General features: G+C 39.3%; 2 protein-coding genes across 3 annotated transcripts in view; one reads left to right on the top strand and one right to left on the bottom strand.

Annotated features, from left to right (window-relative positions):
- LOC134846801 (centrosomal protein of 44 kDa-like) overlaps window positions 1-13,442 on the top strand; it is a 214,816-nt gene that overhangs the window by 111,931 nt on the left and 89,443 nt on the right. The window lies entirely within an intron of this gene.
- On the bottom strand, window positions 1,063-2,124 carry LOC134839025 (phospholipid hydroperoxide glutathione peroxidase GPX4-like). The gene is made up of 2 exons (XM_063854422.1): window positions 1,982-2,124; window positions 1,063-1,312 (listed from the first exon to the last, which is right to left on the bottom strand). Exons 1-2 carry the CDS (start codon window positions 2,122-2,124, stop codon window positions 1,063-1,065), a joined length of 393 nt encoding a protein of 130 aa, XP_063710492.1.

Raw genomic sequence — 13,442 nt, 5'->3', positions numbered from 1 at the left:
GAAAAAGAGCCAATAACAATTATATTAGGCTCAAAAACCTGCAAACGGCATAAATGCGTGTGCGTAAAAGACGTTACCGAGGATTGTTGGCATGGTCTTTCTTGCCTCAAAAGTGCAGGGAGATTCTGTAGGCATTCAAACCTGAATGCCCTTATAAAGCAGAGTTTATCCTCTACTCTTATTCCGTCTGTTTTAGAACCACGACACCTCTACAGGGCCGATCAGAAGCGACCAGACGGTTTGACGCTAGTTCTATGGGCTGTTGGTAAGCAGCTCTTGTGGGATGTAACGGTAGTAGACTCCTTAGCTCCTTGTAGGATTAATGCCGGGTCTGTTTGTAACCCTGGTACGGCTGCCGCTGAAGCGGAAGAGCGAAAAATGGAGAAGTATAAAGATCTTGTAAATGATGGATATCTTTTTCAACCGCTAGCTTTTGAAATTCAGGGCCGGCCGGCCCCAGCACAGAAATTGTTTTGAGCAAGCTTTGTAAGAACCTAAGCATATGCACTGAGGAACCCAGAGCAGGCAGCTTTTTAAAACAGAGAATCTCCCTGGCAATACAGATTGCGAACGCCGCTTGCGTACTCGGAACAATAAATGACAAAATAAAGTTCGACGAAATTTTTAATTTTTAACACTTGTTTATTATATTTTCTCGTGTCGAGTTGCGTGTTCTTATTGAAGAAACGTAATATGTATCGACTTTAATCGAAAAGGACTTAAACACTTGTCATCTTCTTTTATCATTATCACTTCCATATCTAGAAAATTCCAAGGATTTTGACTGGAATACGTGATGAAGGGACTCCTGACAGTAACCTCGGTTACTATGATACTTTTGACCTTCTGATTACCAAAAAAATAATAAGAACAATTATATAACATATAAGTATTTTCGGCTGGTTGATACTTCGGCTGGCTTATACTTCGGTTGGTTTATGTACCACCATCAGGGATTTTAAAAAAATAAATCCAAAACTTGCCCTTAAAACTCGAACTTTCGGAGGAACGATAAAAGCTTGACTGCAGGGACTGTAGTTTATCATCTTGGAGTACATAAAATTATTCTCTCTCGCTCATCATCCTCTCGATGTCCTTCACCATATCCACCGGTGGGTTGCTCAGTCCGAACCTCATGCGGGGCACACCCTTCTTGTCCACTAGGTACTTGGTGAAGTTCCACTTGCAGTTGCCCAGGTGTCTACCCAGAAAGGAGAAGAGAGGGTGTTGGCCACAGCAGCTCACCTTGACTTTTGCGAATATGTCATAGGTGACGTTGAAGCTCTTGATGTAGTCTTTGATTTGTTGGTTGCTTTTGAAAACAGTCTTTTCTTAATATATCGATTCAATTTAATAGAAAGGTAATTGCTCAAATCTTCCATAATTGCATTAACTTGAAACGATTTCTTGTCAAATCTGTCCAAAAAGTGCCTAAAAGGCCTTTTGTGGCCTGTTTTTCCAAAAATTTGGAAGCGGCGCAAAAAAAGTTAGTCAAAACAATTTCCTTTTAGAAAATTTTTTGAAAACATCACATTCGAGAAAATCCTAGATCCGACCCTGTGTGTGAGTGGAGGGGGTTTGGTAGAGGAGAAGGAAAAAAGAGCCAAGAAAAAGAGCCGAGTCTTACATTTTTGGGATTTACTTAATTCGACCAATCAGAATGCAGCAAAATTCGCATTATAAATAGAATGCTCTAGTGCTAAAATCAACTGCTTTTTTGTTTAGTAGATACCATAGGGGGGATTCTTAAGTAGACCCCAATTTTGGACCCTAAAATTTTGCTAGAGTAATAAAATAGAAAGATCCTCAAATTTGATAAGAGGTTAGTTGGAGAGTTGAAAGAAGCAATTCAAAAAGAGCCTTCCTTTTGGGTTCCTGCATGAATTGGGCGGAGGGAAATGCGAGGATGCGGAGGCCTCTCTCTTGGTACCTCTCGTAAATTTCCTGCAGCTGCACGAAATTCTGAATAGACTTTCCTCACTTGGAGGCGGTGTTGAGGACCACGCAGACGTATCCCGAATACTCTTTGAGAGACACTTCGTTTCCGTCTATATCTATTGCCCTGAACTGGTGGATTGTTTCATACTCATTTGGATTTGCGATGGGACCAATATCTTTAACCATTTTCCACACACTATCTGGATGAAAATATATTTAATGTTGCTTTCCATCTCAAAACATTATTTGTTAAATTTCGTCACCGGGAAATATCGGAAGAAGAGGGAAAACATCATTCAAGATTTGGAACTGCAATTTTATATTAAATTAGGGCTATTATCCACTCCCCCACACAAATTTGAATTTCAAGTTTTAACAAGACTGCTCGTATCAGGGCGAAGCCCTGAAAGTTTCGACGGCTCTTTTTCCTTCCCCCCCCCCACCTGCAAATTTTTACATGTAACTTTGTTGACCACATTGTCCGATTGTAATGAAAATTTACATACGAACTAATAAGGCCACGACAAACATATTCGGTCTTCATACTCAACCTCGTAAAACCACTGGTTACACTAATATATTGAAGCTTGTGTGAGGTGGGGGGAAAGGAAAAAGAGCCGTTTCGACTGCCTTCTAACGTTCATGGAGCAGTTATAACATAAACAACGTAAAAAAATAAAATAAAATAAAATGAAAAAAAAAATTTTTCCTAAAACTTGAAAATTTTTCTTTGAAAATCATCCCCCCCACACTAAAGTACAAAAAGACAAATTTCGTTCCTTGTAACAAATCAATTATGGCGAATAAGCTTCGTTCAACCAATTTGGAACGATTTATAAGATGGACTAAATCTCGCTTACGCGTTAATTGCGCGAATTATATTACGCGTTAATTGTCCCAAATTGGTCAAAATGGCCAAAATGGCAATTTTTAAACCCTCCTAACTTAACAAAAAATGCTCACAGGTGAAATATCTTTTCAAATTTAAGCTCAGGACAAGCATACCTTTTGAATTATTCAAAAAAATTCCGTCAAAAATGGCTAGTTAAAAAGTCGAAATTTGTCTGAAGAAAAAACCCACCCCGAGCACAAATATTCCGTTACTTTCGTATCGAAAGTCGGAACAATAACTCTTCTAACGTTGTCATTATGCAATGAAATTTGGTATGGTGAACAAACTGACAACTGTAAAAACAGTTTTCTTCATAGTTTACATCGTAATAAAGCGCATTTAGCCCTTATAGTAAGTAACACGATTTAAAAAATGGGAGGGGGGATGGGGGAGGAGGAGGAAGAGGAGGGGTGACATTCATGTTTTAAGATAGGCTATAGAGTATCGGGTCATCCGCCTATGTAATAAAATAGGGAATAAACTTACCAATGCGTTAAGATAGGTTATAGGTTTCAGGGTTTCGGATGGTAAGAGGGTAAATTTCCAAAAAAACAAATTTGGTTTTCAAAAATTTTCAGCGCTAGATTTTGCCGATACAGTAAATTGTATCTGTTAACTGCATTGTATGGAAATTTACTACATATTTTTCTACAAATTTAGGGGTTAAAGAATTATTCCAACACATCCAATTACCTGTTTAGGGGAAAAGTGGCTCAGTCCTTTTTTAGTTTGTTCATAAGTTGAGACCAACGCTTAATCTGCTTAAATCATCTATTAATTGGTTTCAAACTTACCACCACTTCCAATACTTGTCGATACAATGCCATCGAATCATCTCTAGAGTCGTCTAAAGTGCGTTTTTTCAAATATTTACTGCATTCTATTTTGGTGCAGATGAATTCTCCTTGACCAATTCTTGCTATCTTTTAAAAAGTTTTTTGTGTTTGAAGCAGCAGGTGCATCGAAAAAAACCTTGTTCTCGATTCTGCTCTGAAATTGTCTCGACAGTCTTTGGTTCGTTATTCAGCTCATTGTGCTCGCTTGCTGAGAAGATGCATTCTTACATATCTTTTTCTGCCAAAACCAAATACAGTGAATCTGTGTTCATTTCGAAGTTTTCAAATTTGCTAACGTCGCAAAATTTAAATAAAAAATTATAATAACGCTTGGTGTACATTAAAATGAAAAATTCTACTATAAATGGTCCATAAGGTTCTATAGTAGATTCAACAGGCTAAACTTTAAACAAGTCTTCAGCTACCTTATTTAGTGTCAAAAAGAACTGTTTGATGATAGCTTCTTCGTCACTAAGATACTTTTTACATTGTATGCATCGATCTGTCGAGTATTTGATAGCCGTAAAAACTGTTTTCATTGTTTCGGCTACCACTCCAGATAACGGATTCTTATCACCGGCTCATCTAGCATCAACAACAGACTGAAAAAAACTGGTGAAGACTTTACGCGGTATGTTTTGTACAAAACGATATACTTGTACATGATGCAAGGAAAAATTGAAGAGTTGTGTTTTAGTTTTACGTTTGTGAAATTGAAGCTCGATATAAACATTCGCTGCGGTTGTTTTAACAAAGTTTTCTTATCTCTTCTTAAATTTCCCAACATCTTTTCTGGTAACATGGAAAGTTTTAAAAATTGGTAGAAAATAGAAATTCTTAGCTTTTATTTCACCTAGAAATTTGAATTTTGCGCGTAGTCAAACTGGTTTTCGTCCCTAATGTTTTGCAATAGTGAATTAAAACAAAAACCTAATAGTGAAAGTTATTTCCAACGTAATTTTTCACTTCTGCGTTGTTTTTAGGTTGATCCCACCAACAACAACCCCACTTCTCTTCTATGGAGTAATATTTTTCTCGAATGTAATTTTTTCGAAGCTCTTCCAGTTTTCTTATCCTCGTTCATTGTTTGATATCATCATCAGTAATTCTAGGTTTAGCTTCTTGACGAAGACAGAAATAAAAATAAAAGCCCATTGCCTCAAAAACAGTTTTACAGGGTTTGCAATAACCATCAACACTTGGGCAATCAAATTTTTTTCTGAGTTCCTGTCATTTCAAAGGTTTCAATTATGCATTGTGGTCTGGTTGTTAAAAAATGACATGACTATAAATTCAAATTTTCGAACTCGATTTTGCTTTGACTTGATCTTTTGTGTTTCTCCATTGTAATCCCATCTTGTATACAAACCAATGGGCAAATCTTGACTCATCTAATCAGAATAAAGTCGTCTCGCACCAATCCCCACGATTGATTTACTTAAGTTGATGGTTTTTGGATAAGTTTCGTTTGCTGCTGCCTTTCGGTTGTGTGTTTGTGGTTGTGAAAACAATTATCAACTTAACAACATCGCAACCCAGCTTGAGCTTGGCGTGCATCTGAAAAATTTATAGTAACAGTATATGCAAATAGTAGTCTTAAGCACAATCGGATAGATCATTGAGTTTTCATTCTTTGACCATTTCAATCATTGTTTCTTGTGTTCTGCACTTTCAAGAGACAGCAGGTCTAGCTTCCGCAGTCTTTCTCTCTGTTCTGGCAATCCAGTGACCAATCAAATTTCCCTCCCTTGAAGGTTTTTCAATAATTTTAGATAATTTTTGTTTCGCGGATACCACGATTGATTACAAAATTCAAGATGTGGCTGTATGAGACCCGGTAGTCATATACAGCCACGGTAGTCATTTTGTTAGATATGGTAGTCATATGGTTGAAAGTTTTCTTGAAAAGTGCTTAGGTTGGCTTTGCTGTTTCAATTTGATGGGCTTAGATTTTAGTTCAAAAAAACTTTGGCCGAAATGTCAACCATGTCAATCGAAAACAATGCTATTTTTGCTATTTTTTATTCAAAATCTGATGTTTTTACGTGGAAAAAGATCCATATTGTGGCAGCCAGTTCTCATGCGCTTAGCCTGAAAGACTTCAACGTAGAGGAAAAGAGGGAGTATTCGGGGCACATCGCAGCTATACCGGGCCTAGCATTGAACCCCGACTAAGTCCACGGGGACAAAAATCTGTTGAACTTGCTCGGCAGAAGCCTACTGCGGGGAGAAGATAATATAGTGTTGTGGCACGACGTTATCAATAACTCTCTGAAATGCCACAGAACAAGCAACTTTTCCTCTAGCCCAATCGAAGGTGTCATCGGGTATCTATCAGACAGAAAGGATCATGTTCGATACATCAGTTACTGTTGAAGGTAAGATGACCCGAGCGTGTAGGAGGAAATGATAAGGACGGGCATTCTGACAATCTCGACAGTAAGTTTACATGTCTTCAAACTAAAGCAGAAGTGTCAACACGAGATCATCGAAGTGTACAGCGAGCTCCACCAACAACGCGAACTCGAAATAAAGTCTTTGAGCTTGGTGTGGAAGCTCAAGGAGCGATTGTATAAGCTGATTTCCAAAAGAAGATACAGAAAGAAAAGACATTCGCAGACCCGTTGCAGGGAAGAGACAAAGCGGTTAGCTCATGATAGGCATCAGAAAGACAACAAGCCGAATCCACAGTGAGCTTAGTTGCAGTTAGCGCCTTGTGAGTGTTTGCTTTTCGTGGCCAGCTGTGCAATGAACCTAATGAAATTACTACCCACGTTCCTTAGATTTATTCTCAAAAAAGAAATTTTGTGGAATTTGTTTTTCAATATGTAAAGTAGTTGAATAAATTTAACATTAGCCAATGTCGCCTTAATTTTATCTTAATTTTATCGATATAATACCTAATTTTTTTCGGCTTAGTGTACCTGAGAAAGGAGTGTTTTCTGACCAAGCGACTCTCAACTTTCAGTTGAAAATGCTTAGGACATAAATGAGTAGGGCAAAAGAGGATAGTGGTTTCATAGCGATGACGTGGGTAAGCAAAGGGACAGAATTAGGAGAATTGATGAAAGGTTATGGCCATTGGTCATAAACAATGTTCTGCGTCAAGCAAGGGACAACTCGTTAGCCACGCGCCTCAGTCAATCTAAGAAAATTGTGAAGTTAGCTGATAGACAAGACAGGCTAAGTAAAATTACACAGAAAAGCGGCAAAGGTACTAGATGAGATAAAAGTGCCGGGATGGATCACCTTTATGCACGACTTTATGAATAGGCTAAAGTATATAAGAAGGATACACCAGTACGACCTGTCCTCTCTCTATTCGGCAGTTTTTTTGAGAACTTAAATGAATTATTAGCAAAAAATTTTAAAGAAATCTTGGTTGCAAATATTGATTCCAGCACGGAAGAGGCTAGGGATATGATAGAGAATACAAAATAGACTCAGATGAGACTAACAATTCCTTTATGTGGAAAGCCGGTACACAGAGTGTCCACTCCGAGAGACCGCCAGAATGAGAAAAAATATATACGGCCAGAATGAGTCACCTAACTTTTCAAGAAGTACATTGAATTGAAACGGTTTTGTACATGGTAAGTACAGAAGGATGGATTGGCCATGGGTGCATACCCGGCAGTCATTCTGGCACACTTTTGGTTGATAGCTATGGAAATCCCTCAAAAGATTGATTTTCTGGAAAATATGAACGGAAAATTCCCAGAATGGAAAAAAATGGTGACTTTCAGAATCAAGGCATGGAATGTGAGGATTGTTTGAATTGGTATCACAAGGAGTGTGGTGGCATTTTGGATGAAGATTACAAAGGCATATTAGAAAAAATTTAATTCTCCATTGAGATGCTTGAGTCTGAGCTGACCATAGCAGGTGTTAAGTACGATACGTAGACGATATTGTGAGTACTGTTAAAGTCGACCCGAGCGTGTTACTTGCAAATTGCACCGTAACTTTCAGTTCACACATGAAACACCTAATGAGAACGGTGACTTGGCTTTTTTAGAAATTATTAAAAATGTTGATGGCAACAAGAAAGTTAAATGTGTATGGTACCAAAAACCAAAGGATACTGGCACGCTTCTAAACGTCAGAAGTTGCGCACCACTGCAGTACAAACTAAATATAATAGAGGGTACAGTGCAAATGATTTTTAGGGGCACATCTACATAGAACTTTACCATTGAAGCAAGGATGATCAATAGACTGCGATGGAAGAAAAATTAGTATCCAGAGGACTGGTCATTAAAAGTTGAGTCGTGAACACCAAGCAAAATTCTTCGGGAAGAACTATTACCAACTAAAACAGAAGTTCGGGCAGCAAATGACAAATGAGACGAGAAATCCCCAATGCTCTTGCTTCAGTATCAAGGAAAACAAAGTCAAGCGTTTGCAAACAAGGTGCGGAGCATCATCAACGCACAAATTGTGTTTACGAACAGGAAATCGAAAACCGCTGTTACCTCCCTTATGTCGTCGTTCTACCGTGAACTGAAATCCAATGTGGTTTACAATTTGCCTTTTTGTGGATGTTTTGCCACCTACTTTGGACAAACAGATCAAAATTTGGCCGCAAAGATTGGAGAACACAAGAAAGAGGACTCGCCTGTAGGCATATACGCATACGTCAGTGTGGGGAGGAAGCGACCACAGCATAGTTGAGTTTGGAGGTAATAGATCAGTCAAACAACGCAATTAAACTCCTAACATTAGAAGCAGTGCATATTAGGATTGGCGCCAAATTGCATGGCAATATCGAAATTTCATTAGAGCAGCCAATTGAGAAAATTGGCAGCTTCGATGGACTAACAGTGCTAATCGTGCAATTTGACGATTTGGGAGAGGTTAATTTGAAGTGAGGAAGTAATTTTTCAATTACTCGTTCAAAAAAAAGATGCCTCACGACCATGAAACTTCGCAAACACTGAAAACCGCCAAAATCAGAACAAACCAATTTTTGCTAGAAAATAGCAACATTGACTCTCGATAGTGAAGAAAAGACATGGAAACTGTTTTGAAATTACGATCGAGACTGTCCGAGATGTAACGATTGCAACTGTACAATCGTTCGTCACCGTGAAATTCCCGAGAATTCAGAAGGGTACTGAAAGGACTTTACCACCCTTCCAGAAGGACAACAAAACCGCTCTTCGTCCAGATTCCAGAATCCGGAAGGGTCTCGGGGAGAAACTGAAACTGCATTTTAACAACTTTTAGCTTCCGGATATGTCCTGAATTAAATTAACTAACATCAAAATTCTATTTCAGATAATGAGAAGCTAGGAGTTGAGGGAAAGGGTTGATCCATCTCCGATGGATATGATGATTTTTATCTCCTGAAGAAAAAACAGTAAAATGATAGCAACATAGCAAACATACCGGTTTTTATGGTCAAAATAATGATATTTTGATCCCCCCACAAATCGCGATTTTTGAGATATCGATGTTTTTTAAAACAAAAAAAGCGTTAAATTAGTGAATTACATTGCAACTGCTTTAGCAGAACTATTAGAACCGGTTAAAATTAGTTCGGACGTGCTTGGAACTAAATGGATGACAAAGTACGAAATTTTGTAGTTTTTGAAAAAACGAAACGCCACAAAATAAGAAAACTTTTCAAAATTTTTGAGATAGGGCGAATGAAAGCTGTTGTTCGGACAACAAAAACTAGTGATCGACAGGTTTTAAAAAGCGTGTGCCAATAACCTTCTTAAGCCCGGTGGAATTGACCTTAGCGTGTTTGATTTAGTGGATTTATCAATCCGGAGGCGTCCAAATAGCATTGTTTTTGGCAATTTTTTTTCAGCTGAAACAACTTAGACCAACTTTTTTTGCATTCAACTATAAGGGTATATCTTTTTTGAGCTGGGATTGATATTTTATAAGTCAAAAAGACAAAAATTGCAAAAAAAATTAGGCGGAACCTATAAATTTGAAAACTTTTTGAGTTCGCATTAAAGACGTTTTGATTATTAACTTTAGAACAACTTGACAGATCCAGTTCATCTTGGTACCACTAGAACAGATATTAAGTAAGTTTAATCATAAAGCAATTGTTCCTTGAAAAAAGCAAGCTAAAAAGTTTTTTAAAACTGTTTTTAGCAAAAACTACCAACTTGTGAAAAAGACCCATCACGTTTTGTAAAAGTTATTTTTGGAAAGTCCTTATACCCCTACCAAACGGTAGTAACGGTTAAATAAGGCAATTTTACGCTGTTCTCGACAAAAAAGGAAGGGCTAAGGAACCCAGAAAAGGATACTCGAGTCAAAACTAGGCTAGTTAGAAGACCCTTTACAGTTAGGGAAAACTGTTAAGTAAGCAGCTTAAGCCTTAATCCGGAAGGGTATAGGACCAGAACATACCCCTCCTAGTTACTTTAATAAGCATAATAGGCTCTGAGACCGTATCCGGAAGGGTCTCGGTTATTGTTTTTTAACGACCCGCAATGGCTATTTTTGCCAATTTGGAGGGGTCCCAATTCGGAGCTGTCCAAATTTGGAGGGGTCGTATTTTGCCAATTAGGAGGGGTTCGAATCCGGGGGGGGGGGTCCTTTTTTTGTCAATCCGAAGGGGTCCGAGAAATAAAAAAAATATCAACAAACGCGACTGTAGGGATCCTGAACATACGTAGACAAAAGTAAGATACATAGTGAAAAGTTTTAAGATATTAGAAATCAGGCAGGAGACCAGTGACCGCACTGGTAACTTGCCTTTAGATAAAAACTGTAAAAAATCATAGTGAAACAAAAACTGGTCTAAACCCAGAGATTCGCGACTCTAGGTCTAACTGAAAACAGAACTCGACACTGATATATTGGGATTAAAAATCAAACTATTTTTTGGAAGAGTGGTTTCCTTGAGAGTTTTAGTAGGTCTAGCTCGGGCAATCCGAAGGCCGATAAGTAACACAGAACTCGATGGGTGCAATATACGCCCATTTAAGAAGAATACTGCCTTCAAGTTTTGTCTGTTTAGTGCGGAAATAAACAGGGAAAGCTCTTTCTTTATAAACAAGTTCGACTATTAAATTGCGACAGACCAAGTGCAGTACACATACTTTTTTTGAGTATACTTTCTATCTAAATTTTTGGCTTTAAATGCACATTAATTATTCTCGGTTGGGTAGTGATTAGACTACTTTTTAAAAGTATAAATGTATTGATATCATCAGTCTGTGCTAGCTTTATATCCAATAATCAATTGCTAAGCATAAAATGTATACACACTGTACTGTGATAACATAAAAAGATTCGTGGTCAATTTTAGTTGAGACATTTTGACATTATTGTGTTGTGTTATTATTATCGGTTATCAAACAATAAAAACGGTAGGAAACGGTAAATTACGATGAGTCTAGACAAGTCGAGGATACCTAAATTAACTGATAGCTCTAGGAATTTTATACCAAAGAAACAAAAAAATCAATGAACGACCCTATCGTGGGAACAAGAAAGGGAACGAAGTTTTAGGCAGAATGGTTCGAACAAGGAGTGAAAAAGCTTCGGAGAAAAAAGGGGCAATGCGGGAAGTAGAGACCCATCCAAACCCATACTGGACGAGAACAAGGCGTGACGTGGGACGCAACAAAATGGGAATAGAAAGTTGACGAGTGAATCTATTCCCGTAGAACATGGCCACAATTTCGCCACTTCTAACGGGACTCTAGATCGAGAGGAGATGTCGGAACTGTCCGACATTTCGACTGAAAACGCAGCAGCAGCAGCAGCAGCAGGATCACCTACTGACAATACCATGATGCATGGGGTGGCAGACAAAGCGGCAACGTCCTCCTCGTTTTCGGAACGACTCAGAAAGACTTTGGGAAATGTCTTGCCCTTTACTACGGGAACGTCAACAGGTGATGAAGTAGACGCCCAAGAAGGGAAGAAGGACAATGAAGATATTGATGACTTCGATTCTCAAGTAAGCCTGAACAATTCTACCCGTTAAAATGGGTCATCCACAAACATGAAGACTGGCTATTCGGATCGGTTTAGTGCGTGCGGTCAGAACCATGAACAAGACTTTTGATGGAATGCAACGGTCACCGCAGTTCATTACCGTGACCAACACGGAGGAGCAATCCGGAAATGATAGAAAAACAGGGTCAGGAATCACACCAGAGGAACCAGAGGCGGGTTATGAAAGAACGTCGAGACATAGAGGTAAAACTCGTATCTCGACCAGCACTAAATTGCCAGGAACCAATAGGGCGAAGCCACCACTAGTTACACTATTAGTAGACAACGGGGCATAGATGGGATAGGATTTGACCAGGATAGTAGACAGCATGGGTGAGCAGAGTGAGCAGATGTCTATAAGAATGAGTGAACTAGAGAGAGCAGTTCATGTTGAGAGAGAAAGCCTGCGGGAAGAAATTAACCGCAACAGACAGGAAGTTGATAAAAGTGAAAAACGCTTAATAGAAAGGACGGATGAATACTTGGTCAAAAACTTGTCACGAATAACGAGGGAGGCTGAGGAAAGAGAAAGACGTTTGAGAGGGGAGCTGGAACAACTACGAAGTCAGCAAGAGTAGGCTCTTGGGACTCTTGACACAAGAATAGAAGCAAAGATGGAAAGACAAACTCAAGCTATCATAGATAAGCTGGATGGTCTCCTACGAAACAGGAGCAGCTCTAGGAATAGGAGAAAACACTCGGGAGAGGCTAACAGGGAGCCGACAACGAACTTCAACGACCATCCTAACAGAGGAAGGAACCATGGATCCACAAGAGGAAGGGGAACTCATCCAGCAATGCCACCTGGGATAACAAGCCGAAGGGTCCAACGAATAACAGAGGAGGTTCTACTGGCAGCAGGCCGATCTCGAATGAACGACCTATGCGAGAAGCGAATCAACAAGCTGCAACCACTCGAATCAAGGAAGATCTCAGCCCAGCGATTCTGACAATAGGGAAACGGATAATAACGATCAAGCAGGATATTTACGGGATGCAACGGCTATGGCGACAGCGTTTGAACATCTGAATAGGTCTTTTGAAACTTTCCTCACGAGGTTATCTAGGACCAGTGAACGCAGCAAAAAGTCAAGAAAGGTATTTAAGAAACCAAGATGCTACAAGGACAAATATGACGGGTGTATAGGCACCTGGATAGAGGTCATGAAGCTGCACTTTGAGAATGACGACTTGTTTGAAAGTCAACAATGGCGAGCGTTCACCAGCAACCTACACGGGACAGCTCTGAATTGTGCGATGGCCAAAAAGCAATTCCAGCGGGACACATCGAGAAAATCTTCGAAACCTTGTTGAATCATTTTGGCTCAGGGGTGCAAGGACACCAATCGAGGATGCGCTTCGAGAAACGAAGGCAAAGTGAAGACGAAACCAAAGACAAATTCTTGGATGACTTAGAGATGCTTAGAATGCGCAGTCAACCGAACGATCAAACAGCGGGATGAACTTGGCAGTAGCATCAAAATTCATAGTTGGTGTGAAGATTGATGAACTTAGGACATATTAGCAACGCATTACGCACCTCTTTCAACCAGTGCATCTACACCGGAACTGCCACCGAAATCCAGGGGGATTATCTGTTGCTTAAACCTCCTATGAGATCAGGTTATTATTACAAAAAAATTATGGTAATTTTAATTATAGACCTGCTAACCAGGGTAACAACTGGTACAAACATAGGCACGACAATGACAAGAGACGCTTTTGGGCAATTTGCACTTCGACAGACCATCAAGTATCACCATGCTCAACCTACAAACAAGGCATGAATGCAACCGGTTTTA

The sequence above is a fragment of the Symsagittifera roscoffensis genome, chromosome 1, assembly GCF_963678635.1.
Source record: "Symsagittifera roscoffensis chromosome 1, txSymRosc1.1, whole genome shotgun sequence".
NCBI classification, from domain to species: Eukaryota; Metazoa; Xenacoelomorpha; order Acoela; family Convolutidae; genus Symsagittifera; species Symsagittifera roscoffensis.
The sequence above is the reverse complement of the archived record's forward strand: the minus strand, read 5'-3'. Positions and strand labels throughout refer to the sequence as shown.

What these genes read in the sequence shown, in the direction of transcription:
- LOC134839025 (XM_063854422.1), bottom strand. Translation starts at nt 2,124, where the DNA reads ATGGTTAAAGATATTGGTCCCATCGCAAATCCAAATGAGTATGAAACA. An exon ending in GTCCTCAACACCGCCTCCAA is followed by an intron (nt 1,313 to 1,981) that starts GTGAGGAAAGTC and finishes TGTTTTCAAAAG; the next exon opens with CAACCAACAAATCAAAGACT.